Below are 26089 nucleotides of genomic sequence, written 5' to 3' on the forward strand. Positions count from 1 at the left end.
GGATATATTGTTTTTCATTATTCAACATGTAAAATGCAAAAAAATAATGAAAAATGCCCATCACAGCTTACTTAAACCGAACATTTTGTGTTAACACTGTTGTCTTAATTGGTTATTGTTGTAATATTTAACAGTTGGCATTTGGTATTTTGCTTGACAACTGACAAATTTGTACTTTAAAGGTGTAATGTTTAATACCCGGCCACGTGCCCCAAAGAAATAGGTGGCCGCATTTCACCAGTCTACTAATGGGTCCATACAATCTTAATTTACAGTCATTAGTTATTAAACACTGACACAAACACTTAAGGAATCATGGTATTCATGTGTTTCTTTTAATGACAGCAGTGAATAGTATAACAATTGTTTGAATTGTACATTGAACTAAACATCGGAACATTTCTTCTTCACCGTATTCACCACCCTAATATAATGGTAGGGGAAACACTGACCTGAAAAGCCACACCATTGTTTAATCACTCTTGTTGTTCTTCTTTTTAGCGTAAATCACTTCAGTTGGGGGGAATATAGCTCTACTCCATCCTCCCATGTTGGACTGAGGGCAGACTGAACATTGCAGTGACTCAGTATCACTTTCCCAGTTATAAGTGGTATTCTGAGACAGGATGGGTCGACAACCATTCACACATTAACATTCATTAACGTTCATTCTCCCTCCTGGGACTGAACCATGAACCCTCTTCCTGTGAGGCGACAGTGCTAACCACTATACCACCGTGCCGCCTTACAATACACAGATGTTTTTGACATAACGTCAAAACTGTTACTTCTTTACACACATTGTTAGTTCATTTTTTAAATGTTTTCAACTAGAAATAGTAATACAGTCTCTCTCAGTGGCTTTGGCTCATTTCTTAAAAAAGTGTTAACATTCTTAAAGCCCCAGGTACATTTATTAAAACAGCGTATAAGGTACAGCACAATACCATAGCTCCCCTAAAACATTTTTTCACGCTTCAGAAGTTATTGTCTCAAATAAAAAGTCAGTGCCCTCAACAAAAGGTAGGCACTGTGTGCACAGTGGTGGTCAAAATGTTCAGATGTGTTGACAGTGTGGCAGTGGACCCTGGAGATGGTCCTCATATTAGTCTTACATCACAATAAAATTGAAGGGAGCATGCTCATGCAGCAGCCTGCAGCAAGTCACGTCTGGCTTTGTGTTAGGGAGGTCAATTTGAGACCACTGGTGTTTTCCCCAAATCCATAACATTAAGAGCATTTCCTCTGTGACACACCCTGTGCAGACATTTTTTATGGCTCTGTATCTGTCTTGCTGCACAGACCTATTGTCCTTAGGGGACAAGTGAAAGTTTAAAGTTTAAGTTAAAAGTGAAACAGAAAACTTACACAGCACAGTGTAATACAAAAACACATCAATACAAAAAGCAAAATATTTTACAGCCTAACACCGTAAAACAGTAAATCTCAAGTGCTACATACACTAAAGACTCCACCTCTGTGGATGTCCTGTTGCTCCTTTCTGTCTGGCTACAGATTCCCATCGACATCACACCTGAAAATACCATCTCCTGCAAGGTTCTGTTGTGATTTGATCAAAAGCAGCATCCATTGCAGCAGGCAGAGACATTTGGATTTGAAACCAATGACAGATTTTGACGAATGGAATATTTTGCATGTGATGACTTACACAATGAAAGATTTGATACATGTTTTGGTGAGTGCAACTTTTTAACTGAGAGGCAACTTAATCATTTTTGATCAGTAAGATATATTCAATGAGTAATTTTGCATGGATGTGCTAAAACATTTGCAGTTTGTTTAAAAGAGTGACAAATTCAAATCTGTTGTGAACAACTGCTCTGTGATTTGGAGGTCTGCACATGTTGTTTTGAAAATATTCATCATCACTTGAGAATTGTGCCAAAGCAATTGAGAAGAACTCTAACATAATGTGGACCGAAGACAAAAGTGATGCTGTATAGAAGGCCATTAAAGCTAACAGAGGCTCTGGGCTTAGTGCTGCAGGGCCCAGCAGTGCTGTCTCTGTGCATGTTTGTGTATACACACTGGCTACGCCTCCAGGGCAGGATGGGAAGTTAAAGGTCCTGACAGGGGGGTGAGAAAGAACTATTTGACTGTTTCGTGTACACAATCAGGCCCCTGCTGGAGTTATGGGAACACAGAAGCAATAGTCCGTAGCGACTGTACGAGTTGTGACAGCCTGATGATGCTACTGTATTATACTTTGCTTTATATCGGTGGCCAGTTTTGTCGCTCTCATAATGTCTATGGTGTGTTGTTACAGGTTCAGCATTCTGGCTGTTGAAATATCTCTCCACTATACAGTATAGCAGCTGCTATATGTTTCTGTCAGCACTCCACTGAGCATTTCTTCTTCTGTATGCCTGGTGTTATAACAAGACACACATTTCCGTTTGCTTTCTGGTTTATTTCAGGGAGATATTCAGCAACTACTGATTCTGGAGGACCCTCAGGCCGCTGCCAACTACTGTGTAAACTACATACCAGACTGTGAATCTGTTTTACCCTACAACAGCCAAGCACTGGTCCTGCAGGAGGTCAGTACTGCCACCAACAGGAGGTGGCAATGCCTACTGGAAAAACACATTTAAATCTTCATGCAGTTCTTATACATGAAGCAAGCTTTAACTGCAAACACACTGCAGACATGATCATATACTGTATGTGTATCTCAAGTCATTCTATTGTTTTATTGTGTTTTCCACATTTCTTCAGAGGTCCTATGTTTTAAAAAAAAGTTTTAAGAAACATGATGAGCTTTTACTTCTGCCACACATGTTAAGACATATCATGCACTTCTGGCTGCTAAAGTGGGCCTGCAGAAGCCCTTGCTTCACAGCCAAAAAGTAAAAGGAGCTCAAGCATGCCTATCAATAGTGCTATGTGTCCCTAAGACTTGTGTGATTTACAAGCAGCCAGCAGCCCGGGCCAAGAAGAGGTCTGAGTTCAGTGCAAATGTACTGAGTGTTTGCAAAAAGAGACTTGAGAGATTAAGACAGGAAAGGCCATCAGTCAAACGAGTGAGTGTCTTCTTTCAAATGCAGCCAGCAGTGGAGCATTCTTAAGGTCAGGTGCTCACACACACATACACGGAGCCAGGAGCCTATAACTCATACATGATATAATAGCTCTTCCCCTCCTCTAGGCGTGCATAAAAAATTGAATCAATCATGGATATGAATTACTGTATATTTCTTTGGTGGTGTGTGAAAGATAGAGATAAGGAGGAAGGAGGCAGCCAGAGGAAAAAAAGGCAGAGAGATGTGAGTGTGTGTGTGTGTGTGTGGCTGGGCTTCAAGGAGTACACAGTTTTCACCGAACACTTAAATGTTTTATGTATGTCTCCACGTGTGTAGAGTCATATTTGTGCACTCCCGTGTGAGGACATATCTGCATGCAAATGTATGCGCCTGATCATTGATTATGCTCTAGAGATGGACCATTAATGATAGTGTGAGGCCATTCCGATAGCCATCCAGCTGGCTTTTAAAGAACTACAGCTGAGCAATGAGCTCCGAATCCAGAGCGTGTCAACATCTGTCACCCCACTGACCTACTTCCCATCATTCTCTCTTACACACTGACCTTGTTTACAAGTGGATCTAAATCACGTCATTGACGTCTTTTACAGACTGGGCCTTCAGTGTCATTTTCAGGCAGAGGCCATTCATATCACTGACATGCAGTGGACATCACTCTGACGAATGACTCAACCCATATTTGCCCACTTGCCAGAGCACACTGAGAATTAGCACCTCTGTAGGATCACAGACAGCGTGACCCCCTGACCGCTCAAGCAAATATGTCCTCTGTATGCATGAAGAGGAAACAGCTCTACATTTGTTTGTCCCTTCTCATTTCGTGTTTGCTGTAGGTTTTAGCCAGCTCAGTGGAAATCACAGTAGGTGTCTCACCCTATAAGGGTGTCACAGGACTTTACTGTTGCGGGCTAATTCCCTTATTGTATTATCATTCACAAGAGTGTTTGTTTTTGTTTCTCCATCCTCCACATGTGCCCTCATCTTGCATTCCCTTTTTCATAAAAGAACTCTCAACTTGGGTCTGATGCCTTGAAGCAAAGTGACCAGCCCGACGAGCCAAAGGAAAACTCCAAAAAGGACAGAAAAGGCAAAAAGAACAAAAAGAAGAGGGACAAGGGCTCTAAAGGCAAAGGCAAACGCAAAGGCAAGGGCAAGGGCAAGGGAAGGAAGGGATCCAGAAAGAAAAAACACCAAGAGGAGGGTCTTGAGGATGGCTACCTCAGAGTATCCACAACACTGCCTGAGTATCTATCCCAAGAACCTTTTCGGCCCACAGAGTTGCCAGAAATTAAGAGCACCGTAGAATCTGTCAGCCCCACTGAAGTCTTCGACAAGACCTTCATGGAAATGCCCACACATGAGCCTGATTCTACGGCTGAGGTCCCCACTGTGATGCCCAGTGCATTGCCTGAATCAAAGGTTACCGAGGAGGTAGACAAGTTTACTTGTAGATGCCCTTTACCCCAAACCCCCTCCTGCAGTTTGCAGTTCTAACCAGTCACATCCCTAATACTTCCTAACCATAGAGAGCACCTCTTCCCTCTCCAGTTGCTTACCACCGCCACTAACCAGCACCATCCTAATCATCACCTCTACTACATCCCAACCAGAAAATATGGAGAATGCATCTTAAATGAGACATTTTTGATGACCGTGTGTTTTTGTAGAACATGCTGTAATACATGCATACCATATATCCAAGAAGTATGGTATGCATGGTACATACAGTATATATCTTCCTGTATTTGAACCTACAGAAAGAGTGTTGTGTCTCCAGTTCATTCAATGTGAATATATACTCAGATCTCAGTCTTTTAAATTATGATTTTGCCATTTCATCTTTTTTTTTTTTTTAAATCCAAGCAATTTTTAACTTCCCTCTGCATCAAACAGGGAGTGTTTGTGTATGTTTCCTTCATTTTTATTATTTGCTAATTTGCCAAGTAAACTAATTCTTCATGCTCTTGCTGTTTCTGTAGCTGCTGCAGTCTCTGCCATGCTGCGACATGAATCTGATGTAGTCCATCAGCTAATTACACTCCAGTGTTGTAATTAACTGCACACCTGTCAACCTGTATCCCGGATAATCAACACTATCCCGTGAAATCCACCTGTTTTGCTAACATTCATATCGTACATCACTAAATGTGCCTTTACTTGGAAGCGCTGGGCACTAATGAGCTGAGCTCAGTGTCCCTGGGTTCATTTTTGCTGTGACTCATTTAAGCCCGTGTGTTGGCCTGCAGGAGGACAAGCCAGTGAAGAAGCCCGTGATGGAGGAGCATGAAGATGACCTTTACCAAGACCTCTATGATGATCTCTCAGTTTCCACGGTAACAGTGGGCCCGAATGTTACTGACTATGAGGTAGGTTAAATGCAAATGCAAGAAATGTCTCCACCCTAGCACAAAACACTAAGAGGTTATTTTGGTATGCACCGCACCTGAATGAAATTTCTTTTTTTTTCCATTCCATTTCCATACAGATTCTCGAATATGAAGATTACAAGAATGACACAGAGTCAGAGTATGAAGAGTACGAGTTATACGAAGACAGCTTTGAGTTTGCAGAGCGGGAAAGAGCAGAGACGTGGGATGGAGAGGTAAATCTCAAGGTGAACTCACACATCAAGTGAGTGGTCACGTCTTCAATTGCCTGAGTCAAGTGATTTCTAACATCTATTCATCTGTTTCTCCTCCTCAGGCTAGACTCAGAGCAGAGAAAGGCCAGAAGGGAGAACAAGCTATTATTGAGCCGGTGAGCTACTAGAAACACTTAATGAATAGCCCAGTAGCTTTTGTTATGACTGTGGCAATGAGTTGATACTCTCTGAATGTGCATCTCATTTCACCTGTGCTTATTTTCAGGGTACATTAGTTGAAGGACCCCCAGGTCTCCCAGGACCACAGGTATGCTATGCACTGCTTGAACACACAGGAAAATGGAAATTTTGACAGTGATTTTTCCCTGGTTATTATACAGGATGTGGCATACTGTAATACAAGCAGGCACTGTCAAGATGTGGTGCAAAATGTTGAGAATTTTGGATTCTAGCCATCAGGATGCAATGTGGTGTTTTTAGAAAAGGAAGCAGGGTTTTCAGAGGTGACCACCCTAAAAATACACCCCTGCACTATAATGCAATGCAAAACGGAACTTTATGAAAGACTGGTGAAACAAGGAAGTGAAAATATTTTCATTCAAAACTACATTAAGAAATAAAAAAACAAGGATTATTGTCAAGCATTTGGGGCGTTAGAATATGATAGAAGACGACGATCATTTTGTTGAAAACTAAGCCACAATATGGCAGTGTTCTGTGATGTTTGTTTATGTGCTGCGACTGTTTCTTTCACAGGGGCTCGCTGGCCCAGCGGGACCAACAGGCCCTCCAGGACCCAGGGGAGATCCTGGTGAATTGGTGAGTGTGACTTTGGCGCAGACCCGGTCTGACCCCTTCACAGAGCTGTGGTTTCCACTATGACCTCACATTGAAACATGTCCAGTCCTGAAGTGAACCTGCTGGACTTCAGGGACAGATGTTGACTCACACATGTTTGACCTGATTCTTTTGTGTGTGTGTGTGTGTGTGTGTGTTTGTGTGTGTGTGGGATTGCTCAGATACGTGTATTTGTCTGTGAATCATCACAGTTGAACACACATACACACACAGGAACACGCACACACAATCACACACACACTGACAGATGCTCTGACATTCCCCTGTTGTTGATGTTTTTTATCATTTCACTTTGCAAAGATGTTGATGGCAGTTTATTACCATACAGAGTTATGGCTTACAAGCACATCACCCTCAGTCATTGCACACGCTTTAGGAGCTATTTAAAGTTCAGGTTCAGCCCACATAACAGATAAGTCTTTATTTTGTTTCCTAAGATGAAATCTGCTTCAATTATGGTGGATATCACTGAATCAAATAGGACTGAATGCTTCAAAGCTTAGAGGCTTCTACCATTGCTGTGGTAACCAACATCCAAATCAGTATTTGAATGCTTTGGGGTATATATGCATATATATGGTTAGTTATTTGGGGTAACATATGCAGTACCCAAACTGCAACCTCTGTGGCTAAAAAATTTCCAAAGTGGAAGTGCCAAAAACTGCAGTTCCTTGAACGGCCACTTGAGGCTGGCTGTAGAAGCCAGTCTATCCCCATAGACCTCCATGTTGAAGCCAGAATGAACATGCTTAAAGCCTGGTACAAAAACAGTTTTGGTCTCTATAGCCATTTCCTCTCCATGGCAACTGAACAGGGGCGGGGGGAGGGGTGTTATTCCTCACCATTTTACATATCATTAAGGCTTAAATTTATACATAATTAAGGGCGGGCTGCTTTGAGTGACAGGCTGTCTACCAATAGTGTCCAAGGCTTCTCAGTCAGATCAGCCCCTCGCTCTTTCACAGCACCAGCCTCTCGCCTCTCGTCATGGTAGCTACGTCCATTATTTTTACAGTCTATGGCATTACACCAAAGAAATAGTAATCCAGCATTATCCAACACTGGCACAGGCTACAGTCAATCTTTTAGATTAATTTGTTTATATGCTTACATGAGAGTAAATTCAGTTTTATGGGGCTAATTGGTATAAAGGAACATCCTTAAAATCCTTGAAGTCCCTAAAGTTCTCGTCTATCATTAGACTCATAATTACAATATTAACAAAGTATATAAATAATGGCCGCAAGTTTGAGGAAAGTGTGATAACTTGTGTTGCCCCCCGGCAAAGATTTGAATATTCATAGATAATTCTCACTGAATCTTCGAAGCCCCAAAAATAGTATTCAGGAGAGGCCTAGAATCTGACAGTGATATCAATAAGTGAGGAAAGGATGAGCAAATGCAATATCCACAAATAATCTCTCATGGCATTGAAAAAAGCATGAATATAAATCACCATCAAGTTTTGCTCTGAAAAAGTACACAAAACAAAGGACTACACTGCTTCTTTATGTATTATATGTACTGAGTCTTGCCCTCACTATCATAGATTTATTCCCAAACATTCTTTTATAGGATTGATTTAAAAGCCTACAAAACGAATCACTTATGGACAATTTATTCAACAAATACATGATGCCCATTTGCACAGGCTAGCATAACTATAACAGCAGCAATAGCCTCCAGGTCCTCCTGACACACAGGTACTGTGAGCTTTACATGTGAAGTAGCCAAAGGCGCACAGAAGGAGCTCTTCCTTTGTTCTTGCAGCGGCATGTGACTCATAACACACTTAAGCCTGTTGAGCAGTGATTGACACATATGCATTAGCTCATATCTTTAAGCATTCATGTAACACTTATGAGGACATCCTGTAGACATTCAGTGCTTCAGGTGAAAAATCATAAACCTGTTGTGTGGTTTACTAGAACTAAATTTAATGCATATTGAAGATTATTATATATATGTTTTTTAAAGAATCAAATAAAATGTTCACCAGTAAGGTTAGATAATTAAGCATCTTTCCACTTCTTCACTTGTGCCATAAACTTCTTGTGTCAATTATTTGACAAAAGGCAGAATCAAGAAAATTACCCATCATCCATAAAATATTGTCCCAGTAGAAGAATGTATCTTACCAATTTGAATACTTATCAGATAACTTTACAGTAATCTGACGAACACAATCTTAATTACTCAATGCTGCGTTAAATGACTTGTTAAAATGGAAATTTACAGAGTGTAAACAGGAGATAAGGTAGTGTGTATGTGTGTGTGTGTGTGTGTGTGTGTGTGTGTGTGTGTGTGTGCGTGTGCGTGCGCGCATGCGTGTATGACATGCCCTGTGGAAATGGAGCAAAGGTTGTTTTTACAGTGATTAGGTTGCAGGGCTGTTTTCTCTCCGTTTAGACCCCCCCCCCCCTTTTTCTCTCTCTCTCTCTTTGTCTCTCTCTCTCACACACACACATACACATCACCCACACAGTAGCTGATGTTTATCTCTTTCTCCGACCTCTCTTTTCAGGGTCCCCCAGGACGTCCTGGTCTTGCTGGGGTTGATGGGATTCCAGGTCCTCCAGGATCGCTATTGATGCTACCAGTAAGACCTTAAAGGAGAAACATGCATGCTCTCACACACACACACACGCACACGCACACATACACACACACACACACCTACACACACACACACACACACACACACACACACACACACACACACACACACACACACACACACACACAAAGCACTTTTTTCCCAGTGTGGTGTAGTGGCATGACCACAAGGGGGGGCTGTGTGATTGAACTTCATTTACATCTGGGGAATCCTGCAGTGGGAACTGATTCCTGTTTTTTTTGTTACCTCCAGTTCCAGTTTGGCGGTGACTCCCAGAAGGGACCAGTGGTGTCTCCCCAAGAGGCGCAGGCACAGGCCATCCTGCAACAGGCCCAGGTACACTTTACAGAAACCCATACTTTAGTATCATCAGTCGTTGCTGTATGAAGATCAAATAGTTGCATATTAGAAGTCAGAAGGTATCTGGTGAAGTGTACATTAACCACCCAGTTGTGTTTTTCTCCCAGCTGTCAATGAAGGGACCTCCAGGTCCGCTGGGTCTTGCAGGGCGACCAGGCCCACTGGTAAGACACTCCCCTGACCTTGACCAGATTTGCATCATACCTCAAGGGCTCCCACAACCTTTAACCTGAACTTCACATTCTGCCTGACTGGGCACAAGCTCTACTCTCTCCCTCCCATCTTAACTACATCAATATGCATGCTCAGTTTTTGCAAATTGCTTGTGAAATCACTGCAGGGTTGCAAAAATGAACAGATTTTTAAGATGGTCTGTTTTCAGCTCATTTGTTTTGTGTTTGATCAGTGCTGAATTTGAGTTGAATCGCTCCTGTCCATCATGTCATGCTTTAATGATTTTTTTTTAATTTATTTTGCAGGGACTTCCAGGTCCTACTGGGCTCAAAGGAGACAGTGGAGAAAATGGCCCTCCTGTAAGGCCAACCATTATATTTACCCCATTAGTAGCTTCCATCATCCCATTTTTTTGTTACTGTTAATTTTCTTTTGCCCTTCCCTTTTATTCCTCTCTCCATTTGGCTTGCTCTCGTCCTTTCTCATATAGGGACCGCAAGGGTTGCCAGGCCCTCAAGGACTTAATGGAAAGGCAGGAAAGAGGGTGAGATATCTCGAGTATTGCAGGTTTCACACGGAAAATGCATATTGTGTTAAAAGCATACTGTGCCTGATGTACCATGAAGCTATTTTAACTGAATGGTGAATCTTGTAGGGGCGTGCGGGAGCAGACGGAGGCCGTGGAGCTCCAGGTGAAACTGGCTCCAAGGTAAGCTCTCACTAAACTGCATTGCAGTACTGATAATCTCAACTAATTGAGCTGCATGAAGAGCCTACAGATTGTTATGTGTTAACGTCCTCATGGCTTATTTGGATATTAGTTAATAGTTGTGTCTTGTGTGAAAGTACATTGCCAGTTGTTAGACCATATTTCTTATGTGTGGTGTTGAGTTTCCTTGAATTCAGTTTCCTGTTTCCATGAACAATACCACAAGTGTTTAGGCAGCAAGGTCTTGTACGATAACAAACTCCACTTGCAAGTGTAAGCCTCTAGGTATCCGGCAGCCCACAGCTTATTATATGTATTGACAACAAGGCAACTCAATACCTAACAGCTGCAGGAAGAGCTTAGCAAATAAATCAGGCTCCCTTGATGCCGGGTCTGACAGAACAGCAGAGTCTTTATCAGTCAAAGCAGCATTTTAGCAGACCTACAGCTAATCTGAAAGCTCCCTCTCCCCAACACATACTCAGAGCAGATGGCCAAGGCTCTGCCAGGGGAGACTTTCAGTACAATTCTGCTAATGTTTACACATTACCGTATGTGTGTGTGTTTCAGGGTTTAATGCACTTGCTTCTCTATTACTTTTCAGGGTGACAGGGGTTTTGACGGCCTGCCAGGTCTCCCAGGAAACAAGGGACACAGAGTGAGTAAGATTTGGTAACTTAGCATTGTGACTGTATTTATGCAGTAATACAGGCAGTAACACGCTAACACGGCATGCATGACTACCTAACGCCTCATATGGCAGGTGTTTATTTGCACATTGTGATCATGATGATTGTGATTTCTGTGATGACAGCGTACACCGAAAAGCATCTGCTGGATTCTGTTCTGCTATAAACAGAATATCTTGAGGCTTGCGGCTAATGCTTTTATCTTGTAGGGGGACAGAGGAAAGCCGGGTCCTCATGGGCCTGCCGGAGAGCCAGGAGAAAAGGTGAGTGCACAGTACTTTGCAAAATATACTTGCAGAAAACAAAGCCTAGAAAACACATCCTGCAGCAGTGCTTTGTTTTATCCTAATTTTTCCATCACACAAGGTTAAAAGGGAAAACCTTTCCAGATCAGTGAATCAATTCTACAAACCATTTGCATGGTAAAGCACCACGGATCAAAGCAGGCTTTGCTGAATGAAGTCATACACTCGAGAATATTTTTTAATTCGGTTACGCTGGCCTGAGTTCATTCAGTATCAAAGTTTGCAAAAGACATGAAAGCTATGCAGCGCATCCCTGACACAGAATTGAAAATATGAAAGATAGAAGCTCTGTCAAGATAGTATCAATCCATGCAGGCGGGCGGGGGAAATTTGAGAGAGCGGTCTATTAGTCTTTGCTCGAAGATAGTTGAGCCTTATCTGTCAGGCAGTGAATTTCTTTAATGAGCTATTTTCACAGATTATGTCTGTGGGGATATAAATGTATCCACGCCTCAGGTTGACTTAGAGAGGTGCATGAGATGTATGTGTTGAATCTGTTTCCATCTTATATTTTAGGGATCTGAGGGACCTGTCGGGCCAAGAGGGCAACCTGGCGAACCTGTGAGTAACCACATCTTGAATGATATAATGCTCCAGTGTAATGCACATAATGCAATATCTAATGTTTATTGTTTTGCAACATTAAAGATATTGACTGTAGAGGAAATACAGTGCTCCCATGGACATGGAAATCCTGGAAAAGTTGTGGAATTTTGTTGTGTTTAATGCAGTTAATTGTTACAATTATCTTCTGTCAATAACCTTCCACGTAGCTATATAACGTAGCTCTAATATGCATCGTTACGTGAATTTTTGTTTACCCCCTTCTGTTTTTTCTTTATTTTTTCCCTGTATTACATCTCTATCTCTGTGTATTCCAGCTAGCTGGAGTTGTGGTTAGATAGAGTTTTAATCTTCATTCATTTTTCTCCGTAACCGCTCATCCTGTTAGGGGTCGTGGGGTTGCTGGAGCCTATCCCAGCTGGCATTGAGCGATAGGCGTAGTACACTCTAGACAGGTCGCCAGACTATCGCAGGACTGACACATAGAGACAGACAACTATTCATGCTCACATTCACACCTATGGCCAATTTATAGTCGCAGACTACCCTGAAGTGCATGTCTGACACGAGAAGAACATGCATATTCCTCACAGAAGGGCTCCCCCACCCCGTGTTCAATCCCTCCACTTCGGGTTTAGACCAGAAACCCTCTTGCTGTGAGGTGACAGTGCTAACTACTGCACCACCGTGCTGCACAGAGTTTTAGTTTGAATTGTTTGAATAACGTTTTGGCAAGTGAGTCAATAAAAGTAATGTTGTGACAGCATGATTTAACATTTAGATCAGGAATACTCAACTTGCTTTGCCTGAGGGGCCCCTTTTGCAAAATGACAGGAGGCCAGGGGCCAGATGCAGGAGCCCCAGACAGGTTAGGTGTACGCAGGGTTGTTTCTGGGAACTGAGGACATTTGGGGCATAGACTGGACCTCTTTCTGGGAGGTTAGGGGGATCCTCTCCTGGCAATTTTTTGAATAAAGAAGTTCTATTTTATCCTTTTTTTAATGCACCCTGACGGTCTTATTTATATTAAAAGTGTGAATCAATTTATTTTCATTGGGAAATAAGAAATGGTTGAGGGGGCCACCCAGCACCCTATCAAGGGCCGTCAGTATCATTGATGTAGGCTCATAAATCCCAAAGTCTCTATACTTATGCCCCACTACTACTTTTAAATGGTATCACAAAATTTGAGCTCTACTGCTCCAAGTCAGCGGTCTGCCTATAATAAAATAAATAACATTTAATGTAAAGTGTACTATACGGTTCTGTTCTTTATATACATTGTAAATGGTCATGAAAAAATTCTTATGGGTCCTTGAAAAGTCATGGAAAAGTATTGAAATTGTGTCCATGAAAATGTGTGGAAGCCCTGGATATATCTATCCTGTCTTTGCTTTGGGTTCTCAGACAAAAAATATTCTTAGTACAGAATCACAGAATCAAATGATTTCCACGACAAACCATGAGGGGATTATAGGAGATCACTAGATTTAAGCTCAAGCAGAAGATTCAGCCAAAATCTCACAAAATATCTTACACAAGTACAAAATCTACTGCTCATACTGTACATGTACAAAACAACAGAAACATTTTTTATATATATAACTGTACAATATACAGTTATATATATATATATATATATATAAAAAACCTTATTAATGAAATACTGCCACATTGTTCATCCTAGCAGTAAGCGAGAAAAGGTCACTGGGAAAAGATGCACAGCTTGAACACAAGAATATACCATTGCATAACGTGCATAATATGTATATTCAAAATCTGTCATACAGACTCTACCTGCAAACTAAATCTGGATCATAGAGAAACCACAGAGATTCTTGAAGCACTGAAGAAGAAGCTGTCATCTTTTCTGTGTAGCTCTGCGGTGAACACTGGTTGATTGGTTATGACTCACACTCTATCTTTCTCCCAGTAGGTGAGGCTGGGGCTCAGCAGGGTTCTGTCCCTCCAAATGGATCATCTAGTGCAGGAAGAAATAGAGTGCCATAAGACATGTTAGGAAAGCTGTGTTAAACTACAAATATACCAGAAAAAGAGAGGAGTTGGCTGTTTTGATGTGAGAGGGGGAGAGAGAGGGAGCGATGGGAAAAGTGAGGCAGCGAGAGAGACAAACGTGAGGCAGAAATTTGGTTGGTGGTGAAAGAGATAAGAGAGATGGAGAGAGAGGAAAGAGGAAAGAGAGAGAGTCGGAGAGGGAAGAGATAAAATCCTGGCCTGAATGATTATATTTCCATATCAATCACTTCCCAGGAGATCACAGATGTGGCTTTGGAACAGGTGGCTTGGCCAGCCTACAAAGAGGGAGGCTGACAAAAACAGAGCACACAAACACACTCGCGCAAACACAGGCTAGTGCAGTCTCTGTAGCTAGCACATACAAAACCAGATGCGCCCACACACGCACACACACACGCACACTAAAATATATTATTTGTCTCTCCCTGTTTTCCACTCTCTCTCCTTAGTTCTGATTTATGATTTAGTATTCCACCCTCACCCAACCTCATCATGAATGCAGGTTAGCTGCTGACTATTTGCTATGTTTTGTCTCCAGGGTTCCCGGGGTCTTGCTGGGCCAAGGGGGCCACCTGGCCCACCTGGCCAGCCGGTAAGTCAACATCGCCTTGATTGCACGATCAGAGCTATTCAGTCTCTTCAACTCTATAAAGGGTCCTCTTGTGCATGGAATTATCAATATGCCACTGAAGACAAACAAGGAAGCTTTTAAACTGTGTCTCATTTTTGCATCAAACTTTGACATTTTATTATTTGTTTTCTGAAATCTTGTATTTTGTCAGGGTATTCGTGGAACTGATGGAGTACAAGGTGCAAAGGGCAACCAGGTCAGTCCTGCTACTTTCATAAACACATAATTTCACCCCTGTAACTGTCATAATATACCACTGATGATTGCAATATATGTAAAAGTAATTAAATGACATTGAGCATGTGGGTGTATAGGGATGAAATGGTGTCAGAATTTAATATCACGATAATAGTGACTAAAATTTTCAGGGTTATCAGTATTAAAGAGTACTGGTACACACACTAAAATCATTTCATTAGATTTTTTTATATATTGAAAACCACAAATAAAACTAGCAGCACTTTCTGTCTGCATAAACATTAAAATAACAATAGGCAATACCCAGAGGCACACCAAGAGAAGAGGCAAACCAGGCAAATATTTGGGCCCCCCTAAAAGTGAGGTAAAAGGTGCCCCCAGTAGCCACTCATATTGGCACATTTTCCAATGACACTATAAACCCCCTTTTACCTCTAATAAAGATATTACTCAGTGCGCTGCCGCTGCCCCAAGAAAACCCTAATGGGGCCCCTAGAGAGAAAGAGGCAGAGAGAAAATGTTACGGTGATGGTGATGGTGAGGTTGTGGCGACCAAAGCAGAGAATATGAATTAATATGTAGCAGTGTATGTTTGTACAGTTTAGGCAATTTGCCAGTGAATAAATGCTACAACTCCTCAAGTCCTAAGCCAAGTTCCCATGTCTTGCTTGCCACATGCTGATCACAGTGAAGGGGGTTAGCCCCAAAGTTAGCATGCAAAGATAGCCTCCCTCAAGGTGGACTGTTAAGGTGGACCAGCTGTTCTCATTGTAGTGACAATCTCAGCCTCTCCAACACAGATAATGGATAAAAGTCTAGCTGCTGAGTCCCTCGAGTGTAACAGAGACAAATATTGTTCCACACTCAAGACTTATTTTACTGTCGTTAAGGCCGTAACTGTTATTTAGTGTGAAATTATTATTAAAGGTTTTATTCATTATGTGAAGTTGTTACATTAATATGTTATTAGTGTTTACAGTATAAATATATGAGTATTCTTTACATAAACTACACTTTAACTGGTAAGAGTTAATATCTTCAATTTCAAGTTCAAATTTGGCTTCCATTGGCTTCTTTGTCAGGGCCCCCCAGAGCCTAGGTTCACCACTGCCAATAACTTATGTAAACATTAAACCATATCAAATGTGCATATGCATTAAAGATAGCCGGCATCTGGGAGACTGTTGCTAACACAGGTTGATGCTGGACAGTATTTACCATTAGTTTGTGTGTTAATCAAATAAGGTTTTAGTGATAATTACATTTTGATACGATGAGATACGATACGATGAGATACGATACGATACGATATACGATTCGATACAAGATGATGCAGTATACTTTAATGTTCCTGTTAGGAAATTCTTCTTTGACTTAGGAGCTGCACAAGTCGTTTTACAATAATAGTCCAGAGTAAATGAAAAGCGTGCACCATAAAAAAAACCCAACATAAAAACCCAAACTACACATAACAGTATTGCACTTCAGCCTTTCCTGTATTGCACATAACACCAGCACACAACAGAACAGTGTGGATGGTGATACAGTACTAATTGTCAGGAATTTTACCACGTTTTATCATAAAACCAGTGATTGTTTCATCCCTAGTTGGTAACAGTTTTTGATCTCAACAAAAACATCACCTGGAGTGGCTTAGTGTGGCCCTCTAATGAACCTTTTCACCAGTCATGTGATAATGACCTTATGACAAAGATCACGTGGAGACAGAGTGTGTGACTATCAGTGTTTCTTGTCGTCAGGGTCCAGCTGGAGAGATCGGGCCCCCAGGTCAACAGGGAAATCCAGGAGTACAGGTACTGCACTGTCGCTATGGGAGTTAATCCACTCATTACACGTCCTATAAATGTACTCAAGTCATAGACATGCTTCAAATATGCACAATCACTTGCAAACAGGCAGTTGCATAAGAACACAGTCTCTCTCTCTCTCTCTCTCTCTCTCTCTCTCTCTCTCTCACACACACACACACACACACACACACACACACACTTTATCTCTGTGTTTTTGTGGCATAAAAAGCATCCTGTTTGTTATGTTTTTTTACTTCAGCCAAAGGTTTGCTTGTTCTTCTGCATGTTTAGAAATTTTTCCAGCATTTTTGCATATAAAAGTCTTTCACAATTTAATTGCATGACACTAAAATGTATTCAGGATACAAAGCTGTTCTTATTATCTTATCAAAAGAATGTTTTTGGAGATACGAGGTTTCCACCCACAACAAAATGTGATTTAAAAATGCCGTCAGAGACGTTACAATCATTTTAAGAAGATTTAATCATGTTTTCAGCTCTGAAGCATGTCAACAATCCATCCACCCACCCAGCCCACACAAAGGGCATCCACGCACTGTTCGTGACTCCTGTACACACATACCAGATGCACGCTTACACACAGACTAGAGCAAAACCTCAACTCCCAGCCTTCTCCTAGTCTTGTGACACATAACCTGATTGATGCTTTGTTCTGGTCCAGGGCTTGCCCGGTCCTCAGGGTGCCATTGGATTGCCAGGAGAGAAGGTATGTAGCATGTCTCTCACTTAATTTTAGAATTAAAGCTTGTGACCTTGTGACCCCTGTCATCAGATACCCAGGGGAGGCTGGTTGAGCTGCTGAGTGCGACCCAACCACTTCTGGCTCCCATTCAGACGAGACACGGCTAGACAGGAAATCAATATAGAAGAAACACACACAGGCAAAACAGACACTAGGGACAGCCTTGGCCACTGCACATCATGAGGCTACGCTGACTGAAAAAAGAAATAAAAAGTGGACTTAGTCATAAATACTATATGTTTGGTAGAGGAGCAAAAAAGTGGGAAAATGGCGTCTCTTAGGTATAAGTTAAAGTACTATGTCATATCTGAAGATCACCTCAGTATTCATAGCTTTCTCTGTCCTATACAGGGTCCCCAGGGGAAACAAGGCATGCAGGGGCTACCAGGCATTGATGGCCCACCCGTGAGTATACACACGAACACAATTACATATGTGCATGTGTTATATTAGCACAAATATATAAACATGCACATATCCATGCAAACCTCTACATATCCGGTATCTGTGTACATATAAATAGAGAGCCTACTGCTGCTACCACTGCTGCATCAGTCAGCTCGGTGCTCAAGTGACAAGACAACTGAATGACAGCTCCACAACATCAACTGATTCACTAGTAGAGTCTGTGACACACTTTGGCACAGGTTGTTTCTCTGTTTTTTTACAGAATGGGTAAAAACATACGTAACTTATAATGAGCAAAAATCTACATACACCACATAATGAGCGAAAGAGGACTAGACCCAGAGGACTGGTCTCTATAGCAGCGATTGAACTGGTGGCCTGTGGGCCACATTTTGCCCAACATGAGCTTATTATCTGGCCCTGATATCTGATATCTAGCAATTCTTTTCATCTAATATTGAAGCAGCCCCAAAAACAATTGGGATGGAAATAATCTCATAAGGAATGATTACCAACCCCAAATCTGTGTGTTTGACCCATGAGTTCTTAAGACATTATAATGGTTTGGGTAAGATAACTAGAAAATGTCATGGGTTATGAATTATTAGTTACTTACAGAAACATTGCGTGCAATAGTCCACCTTCCACCTTCTCTCCCCCTCTCTCTTTTGCTCTTTCCCTCTCTCTCGCTCATGCACACACATGCTGCAGAGCTCAGTCTCCGTCCTTGTCTCTGTTCTTAGTCCTGACAGTTGTGCTTCTATAATGCATAAAACTGGCAGAATGCAAGTCGGATACGGCTGGTACCATATTTTTGCTGGTTGCTCCGTGGCAGATTTGATAAATTAAGCTGAAACCAATTTCTGTTTTTGTGTCTTGACAATTTCTGTCCCATGGAAGAATGGGGACACACTCATTGCTCTCATCTAACAGTTTGTTTTATTTTTCTTCCCACATGCTCTTATTTAACATTTTGTTTGAATTACTTTTAAGTTCTTATTCGAGCAATTGTATTGTATCATATTGTTAAGTAGTAACCTATAAACAATTATTAATTAGTTAAACTAATTAAGTACTAACTAACTAAGTACTTTTTTGTTTTTGTTTTTTTAATTCTTGCCCTTGGACAAATGCACTTGATGATCCCCGCTCTATAGCAGCGACTCCCAAGTAGCCTTGGGGTCTAGATTTTTCCTGAGTTATTAGTTCAAGGTCCATACAGCTGAATATATTCAGCATCATACCTGCATTTGGCCATGTTGCCAAGCTAGTTTGCTGTCTCTGTCACGTAGCTGTATGTTAGTCACTCTACAGCAGGAAATCAAAAAAAAGCACAACGCCAATTTTTTTTTAAATGCACTTTTTACAAACTCGTTTGCAAGTCACTGGCGGTCCATTCAGAATGGACCCACGACCCACTTTTGGACCGCAACCCACCAGTTCGGAAACACTGCTCTATAGAAAGTTGCACCTCTATTACATACATTTCAAAATAAAAGCTCACATCATGCTATACTAACAAAATACAGCCAGATAAGTTGTGTATATATCCACATGTTTATGTCTACTCATATTAATCTAAAATAGCCAAGAGGATAAAATTTGCCAACCTACACTTTTCTGTGGCCTGCCAGTAGGGGGACACAGGAGGCATTTCTAGAACTGATCCACAGCAGCATGACATATAGCAAAGAATTAAAATCCTCTAAGGCCTATACACACTGGGGGTGGCGAGAAGAATAAATGACACAAAAATGAGAATCACCCAATATCAAAACAATTCATACTGGCAACAATGCAAATTTGCAACAGTTGCAATGGGTTCATTATTGTTGTTACGTTGTGACATGACATCTGTTGCACACAAAAAATGTGTGAAGAAAAATGACACCACTTTTTTGCCATGTAATTTTCGAGTTCTGTGTGAAAGTTAAAAATCTGTTGATGTGTGAATTAAATGCATGAAAAAAAAAAACAGACACACAGACACAGACACACACAGAGTATAAAGGCCTTAACAGTGAGGCTTTTCTCATCTCCAAGAATTAATTTGAGATTGCAGTCAGACACATTTGAATGAGTTTCACTTAATGCTCCTTGTATTGTTCTGCAAAGCTTTGTGACACACAATGATATTTTTATGGGGCTTCACTCTCACTGCTGCTGGCGTTTCCTCTTTTTCTCTGGTTGGTTGCATTCGGAAATTTCCATCAAGGAGTAATACAATAATGATGTATTTGCAGCGGCGCTAAGTCAATCTAATTCCTGTATTTTTTTTCTGTTCCAGGGTCACCCAGGAAGAGAGGGCCCCGCGGGAGAGAAAGGCATCCAAGTGGGTAACCGCATATCTGAGGCTTGTCTACTGCAGTGTCACAGCAAGATATTAAAAGTGCATGTTGTTTCTTGCAATCTGTAACTGTGCACTCACTCACACTGGGTCATAATAATGCTCACTCCTATCATTGTAATCATTGTGTTGCTACAGTGTCATCATCTTTATTGTGCAAGAGCAGCAGCTCATTAGAGTCAGCAGCACGCTCTCATCAGCATTATCTTTTTTGTTTGAAAACACTTATTGGCGATTAAGGATGCGGGGAATGAGTGCAATGCTTATTTATATCCGGTCAGGGAAATACAGATTTCCTGCCTGCTGCCTGCGAAGACTAACGACTGTTTTTTTTGTTTTTTTGTTTTTTTTTATGTAGGGTTTACCAGGCGCTCAGGGGCCTGTTGGGTACCCAGGGACCCGTGGAGTCAAGGTGAGACAGAAATGCATCATGATCTCAGGTGTAATGTCCGTTGAGATGTTTATTCCCTCGCACATTTCATTCAGCGAGTATGTCTACCTGTGATGGACAAGCTGTTTGAGTCTATGACTGACAGCTGACAGGTGGAGGGAAAGCACCTCAGTTCTCAAGGGGACTGCTAACAACAGAGTGAGGAACGTTTGACGGATGGGAGAGTCAGATAGAGCAGCGCTGTGTGCGTAGGCTGTGGAGCAGTCCATTTTGACTGCTTTTGAAATTGAAGAATAAAAGTGAAATCATGACAAAGGATTCTGCTTTGTTTTTGTCACCGTCAAATGTATAGTATTTTATCTGCTAGTCTGGCTCAACATCCTGTAGGGGAAGCCTGACCTTGTTGGCAATCATCTGTATAAAATGAATGTAAGGTCAATAATGAGTCAATAACAGAGCGATGTTAGGTCAAGAGAAAATCAATACACACTTATAAATCATTTCAGTGTTTTGAGATGGGGCATTTCTGGAAGTGTAGGCAACCAGTGATTTTTCTGTGTGACGTCCAGAGACATTTTCTTGAGAGTAGACTTTTGAGTGATGTTACATTGTTGAATTCCCTCTTTTTCACAGGGAGCGGATGGAGTTAGAGGTCTAAAGGGGAGCAAAGGAGAGAAGGTGAGTGAAACAAACAGTGAGTCTTCATTTGTTGTCCTACTGTGGAATGTGACTGGGAGGACACTTGACGAATTACAACGTAATGACGCCATTTATCATCAAGAGCTTTCACTTGACAACAGCTCTTCTCAATGCATCACAGGGAGAAGACGGCTTCCCCGGATTCAAAGGTGAAATGGGCATCAAGGGAGACAGGGTGAGAGCTTCCACAAACCACAAGCCTCGGTAACAGTTTCTCCAGTTATTCTCTATTAGAGAGCAAATTGTCACTTCCTTTCTACTATCATTCATGACTTTAGGGTGATAACGGAGCTCCAGGTACCCGTGGAGAGGATGGACCAGAGGGGCCAAAGGGCCAAGTGGGACTCATGGGAGATACAGGACCTCTTGGAATAGCTGGAGAGAAGGTACATATATATATATATATATTTTAAGTTTTCATTTACAGTACAGGCCAAAAGTTTGGACACACCTTCTCATTCAATGCGTTTTCTTTATTTTCATGACTATTTACATTGTAGATTCTCACTGAAGGCATCAAAACTATGAATGAACACATGTGGAGTTATGTACTCAACAAAAAAAGGTGAAATAACTGAAAACATGTTTTATATTCTAGTTTCTTCAAAATAGCCACCCTTTGCTCTGATTACTGCTTTGCACACTCTTGGCATTCTCTCCATGAGCTTCAAGAGGTAGTCACCTGAAATGGTTTCCACTTCACAGGTGTGCCTTATCAGGGTTAATTAGTGGAATTTCTTGCTTTATCAATGGGGTTGGGACCATCAGTTGTGTTGTGCAGAAGTCAGGTTAATACACAGCCGACAGCCCTATTGGACAACTGTTAAAATTCATATTATGGCAAGAACCAATCAGCTAACTAAAGGAAAACGAGTGGCCATCATTACTTTAAGAAATGAAGGTCAGTCAGTCCGGAAAATTGCAAAAACTTTAAATGTGTCCCCAAGTGGAGTCGCAAAAACCATCAAGCGCTACAACGAAACTGGCACACATGAGGACCGACCCAGGAAAGGAAGACCAAGAGTCACCTCTGCTTCTGAGGATAAGTTCATCCGAGTCACCAGCCTCAGAAATCGCAAGTTAACTGCAGCTCAGATCAGAGACCAGATGAATGCCACACAGAGTTCTAGCAGCAGACCCATCTCTAGAACAACTGTTAAGAGGAGACTGCGCGAATCAGGCCTTCATGGTCAAATAGCTGCTAGGAAACCACTGCTAAGGAGAGGCAACAAGTAGAAGAGATTTGTTTGGGCCAAGAAACACAAGGAATGGACATTAGACCAGTGGAAATCTGTGCTTTGGTCTGATGAGTCCAAATTTGAGATCTTTGGTTCCAACCGCCGTGTCTTTGTGAGATGCAGAAAAGGTGAACAGATGGATTCCACATGCCTGGTTCCCACTGTGAAGCATGGAGGAGGAGGTGTGATGGTGTGGGGGTGTTTTGCTGGTGACACTGTTGGGGATTTATTCAAAATTGAAGGCACACTGAACCAGCATGGCTACCACAGCATCCTGCAGCGACATGCCATCCCATCCGGTTTGCGTTTAGTTGGACGATCATTTATTTTTCAACAGGACAATGACCCCAAACACACCTCCAGGCTGTGTAAGGGCTATTTGACCAAGAAGGAGAGTGATGGAGTGCTGCGGCAGATGACCTGGCCTCCACAGTCACCGGACCTGAACCCAATCGAGATGGTTTGGGGTGAGCTGGACCGCATAGTGAAGACAAAGGGGCCAACAAGTGCTAAACACCTCTGGGAACTCCTTCAAGACTGTTGGAAAACCATTTCAGGTGACTACCTCTTGAAGCTCATGGAGAGAATGCCAAGAGTGTGCAAAGCAGTAATCAGAGCAAAGGGTGGCTATTTTGAAGAAACTAGAGTATAAAACATGTTTTCAGTTATTTCACCTTTTTTTGTTAAGTACATAACTCCACATGTGTTCATTCATAGTTTTGATGCCTTCAGTGAGAATCTACAATGTAAATAGTCATGAAAATAAAGAAAACGCATTGAATGAGAAGGTGTGTCCAAACTTTTGGCCTGTACTGTACATTACAAGACAAGGGTAGGACACGAATGAGGAGGATAGGCTGCCAAATGATGAGAAAACTCTTATCTTATCCTGCATTGTGCTGCCATTATAATGTTAAGTGGTACCGTTTAATTTCTTTAGCTCTGCTGCGACAAAACTTTCTTATAAAATGAGTGTCTGAAAATCACTGAAATACTGAACATATGGATTTTAATGCCCTCGCATTTATTACATTTGGTTACAGCCCGTTCCTAAGGCAAAGCTGCCACTGAAGCAGTGTGCGTGTTTTAAGCATTTAATCTTTCTGTCAACACTATGTGCATTAATTTCAAAGATACCCTGCTGTATAGGTGCATGCATAGTCAGCAGTGTGTCATAAAAATCTTAATTCAAGTGGTTCTCATGCACTTTTCCTCTGGGTTTTTCTTCCTCCCCTCTTATTTCGCCGGTTTCTGCAGGGTAAACTTGGTGTGCCTGGATTGCCCGGATACCCAGGAAGACAAGGTCCTAAGGTGATTTAGCATTGATGAGCTATTATGATCAGCTAATGTGTCCTCTGGTTCCTTTATCAGAGCTTTAAGCAGCAAGATGTTCGTCTTTGGCTGGACTGTTTCCTGTCTGATTAAAAATAAAGAATGATAAATGGCTTATTAAAAAAGGCTATTTTATTAATAGTTCATTAGTGACATCAATTCATTACATGTTGATGAATGGTGTATTTAAGACTGTGTTGGGCTCATGGATTAGATTTGCTTTAATTTGATACAGTAGTTAATTATACGTTAATGAGGCATTGGGGGTGATGTGTGATGAATGGAAGGCTGAGGCTGATTAACCTCTACGTGTGTCTCCAGGGATCACTCGGCTTCCCTGGTGTGGCTGGGGTCCCAGGGGAGAAAGGACGAAGGGTGAGGACTGTGGTGACATTTTATTACATTCTGACTGCTGCAGAATATGTAAACTTCTCTGCATGGGAGCTGATAAATAATTGTTGACCTCTACATTGCAGGGTCCAGCTGGTCAGCCAGGGCCTGGAGGCCAAAGAGGTTCCAATGTGAGTGCAGCTTAAGTTACCATACCTATACCACCATGCTTTTCTCAATGTATACAGTTTTGCTGTAATTAGATGCCATCAGTTTACCACTGACTTGTGGGAGGCACACTGTTATATTACTGCAGTGTTTCGCGTCACCAGACGTTTATCTTCCACCTCCAGATGAGTTATGCATGTGCTAATCAGAGTGTTGTTTGTTTTCCAAAAGGGACCCCGAGGGGGAAGAGGAGCAAATGGGCCTACTGGAAAGCCCGGAGAAAAGGTGAGCTTATACTGACAAACACACACACACACACACACACACACACACACATAAACAAAGACATATGCACATACAGTTACAGTCACATAAACACACACCTGGCTGTCTCATAAAGTATGGATGAATGCGCTGACCGAGTTGGAGCGGGTTGTTACTGTGCATTTCTAGATGACAGGCCATCTGGTGCAGTGAGAAGCGACTGTCTAGCAGGGGATGCTTGAGTTTACACTCTCACCCTCGAAGACCATCTTGGGAAAGCTAAAGATTTGTTGGTGGACAGAAAACTAAAAAATGTTTGAGTGGCTCATATTTTGGTACTATGTTTTTATTTGTTTTCTGACTTGTCCACCTTGTAGGGTTCTGCTGGGCAAGACGGTCCTCCAGGATCCCCCGGGGAACAGGTAATCTTTTTACTCTCGAATAATACTGCACATACAGTGCCTAAATAAAACCATGGATGTATCGACAGAGCGACAGAGATGAAAAACATATCTTGGCGTCACAGATACACAGCCTCATAAATCAGTGTAGGACAAAGAGAAAATGCAATCTGGAGTTTGAGACAGAGTTCAGACAATCTGTGTTATTATTTTCTAGGGCCCCCAAGGACCAGTGGGAAGAAACGGTGAACCAGGACCTAGAGGGCCTAATGTAAGTGAGCTAAGATGTTGTCTGTTTGCCCTGTGATTAAATGTAACTCATTTGACCTCAGCCAACATTTTATGCACACGTTCATAACAATGATGTAAGAAAATGCTTCTGTTTCAGGGTCCACCTGGAAAAGATGGATTACCAGGTCACCCAGGCCAGAGAGGGGAACCAGTGAGTCACCTTCAATCTCAATACAGCTACATATTTAGTATTTAGCATTATTCTTCCTAGTCCTACCATGAGTTAGCATTTTTGCATTTCTGTTTCCGTCATTTCCAAGTCTTTTCGAAGACTTTTACGTTTAGTTGTACAACATAAAATACATCAGTAAATACCCTACTTCTGAAATTTGGTGCTTATACATGTCTTTAAAAAGGCATTTGCTAACAAGTGGCTAATTGAGACTTCAGAACGTCCCAATTCCAAACATGGCTTTACAGCCTTCTTGTGGTGGTGATGTTGAAGTCATGTGACCGTGGTGTAGCTCTTTCATAGCCTAACATTAGCTTATCACTTCTGGTGATAGCATTTAGGAGTCAAAACTCATAAAAGTAAAGTTCATTTGTGAAGATGATGTTGCTGAACAAAACATCATCAAAATATCATAAACTTTTACCACAATAATCCAAAATCCAATTGAACAATCTCATTGGCTTTTTGTCAAGGGAACCATGTTAGCTTCCAGGTTGGCCTGCAAAAAACATTCCTGCACCACTCTATTAACTTAACAGAACTGAGAGTCAACGTAATCTACTACATGTGTCAACGCAGCAAGTAAGTCAAAAGCTATAACTTAAGCAATGAATTACTGGTGTCATAATGCAAGTTGAGAGGTCAAAAATAAATCTAGGAACCCC

At 41.7% G+C, this 26089-nt stretch overlaps 1 protein-coding gene across 1 annotated transcript in view; it reads left to right on the top strand.

The window, feature by feature from the left end:
- The window catches only part of col5a3a (collagen, type V, alpha 3a), a 74832-nt gene that overhangs the window by 29674 nt on the left and 19069 nt on the right, over positions 1–26089 (top strand). Inside the window, exons 7-39 of the mRNA XM_049561213.1 lie at positions 2439–2561; positions 4071–4496; positions 5312–5431; positions 5551–5667; positions 5769–5822; positions 5933–5974; positions 6424–6486; positions 9050–9124; positions 9395–9478; positions 9610–9666; positions 9982–10035; positions 10167–10220; positions 10332–10385; positions 10990–11043; positions 11284–11337; positions 11896–11940; positions 14519–14572; positions 14763–14807; positions 16570–16623; positions 17303–17347; positions 17735–17788; positions 20079–20123; positions 20497–20550; positions 21163–21207; positions 21350–21403; positions 21507–21614; positions 23724–23777; positions 24120–24173; positions 24275–24319; positions 24528–24581; positions 24938–24982; positions 25179–25232; positions 25350–25403. Coding sequence (XP_049417170.1) covers positions 2439–2561; positions 4071–4496; positions 5312–5431; positions 5551–5667; positions 5769–5822; positions 5933–5974; positions 6424–6486; positions 9050–9124; positions 9395–9478; positions 9610–9666; positions 9982–10035; positions 10167–10220; positions 10332–10385; positions 10990–11043; positions 11284–11337; positions 11896–11940; positions 14519–14572; positions 14763–14807; positions 16570–16623; positions 17303–17347; positions 17735–17788; positions 20079–20123; positions 20497–20550; positions 21163–21207; positions 21350–21403; positions 21507–21614; positions 23724–23777; positions 24120–24173; positions 24275–24319; positions 24528–24581; positions 24938–24982; positions 25179–25232; positions 25350–25403 — 2394 coding nt within the window. The remainder of the gene's footprint in view (positions 1–2438; positions 2562–4070; positions 4497–5311; positions 5432–5550; positions 5668–5768; positions 5823–5932; positions 5975–6423; positions 6487–9049; positions 9125–9394; positions 9479–9609; positions 9667–9981; positions 10036–10166; positions 10221–10331; positions 10386–10989; positions 11044–11283; positions 11338–11895; positions 11941–14518; positions 14573–14762; positions 14808–16569; positions 16624–17302; positions 17348–17734; positions 17789–20078; positions 20124–20496; positions 20551–21162; positions 21208–21349; positions 21404–21506; positions 21615–23723; positions 23778–24119; positions 24174–24274; positions 24320–24527; positions 24582–24937; positions 24983–25178; positions 25233–25349; positions 25404–26089) is intronic.

The sequence above is a fragment of the Epinephelus fuscoguttatus genome, linkage group LG19, assembly GCF_011397635.1.
Source record: "Epinephelus fuscoguttatus linkage group LG19, E.fuscoguttatus.final_Chr_v1".
Lineage (NCBI taxonomy): Eukaryota > Metazoa > Chordata > Actinopteri > Perciformes > Serranidae > Epinephelus > Epinephelus fuscoguttatus.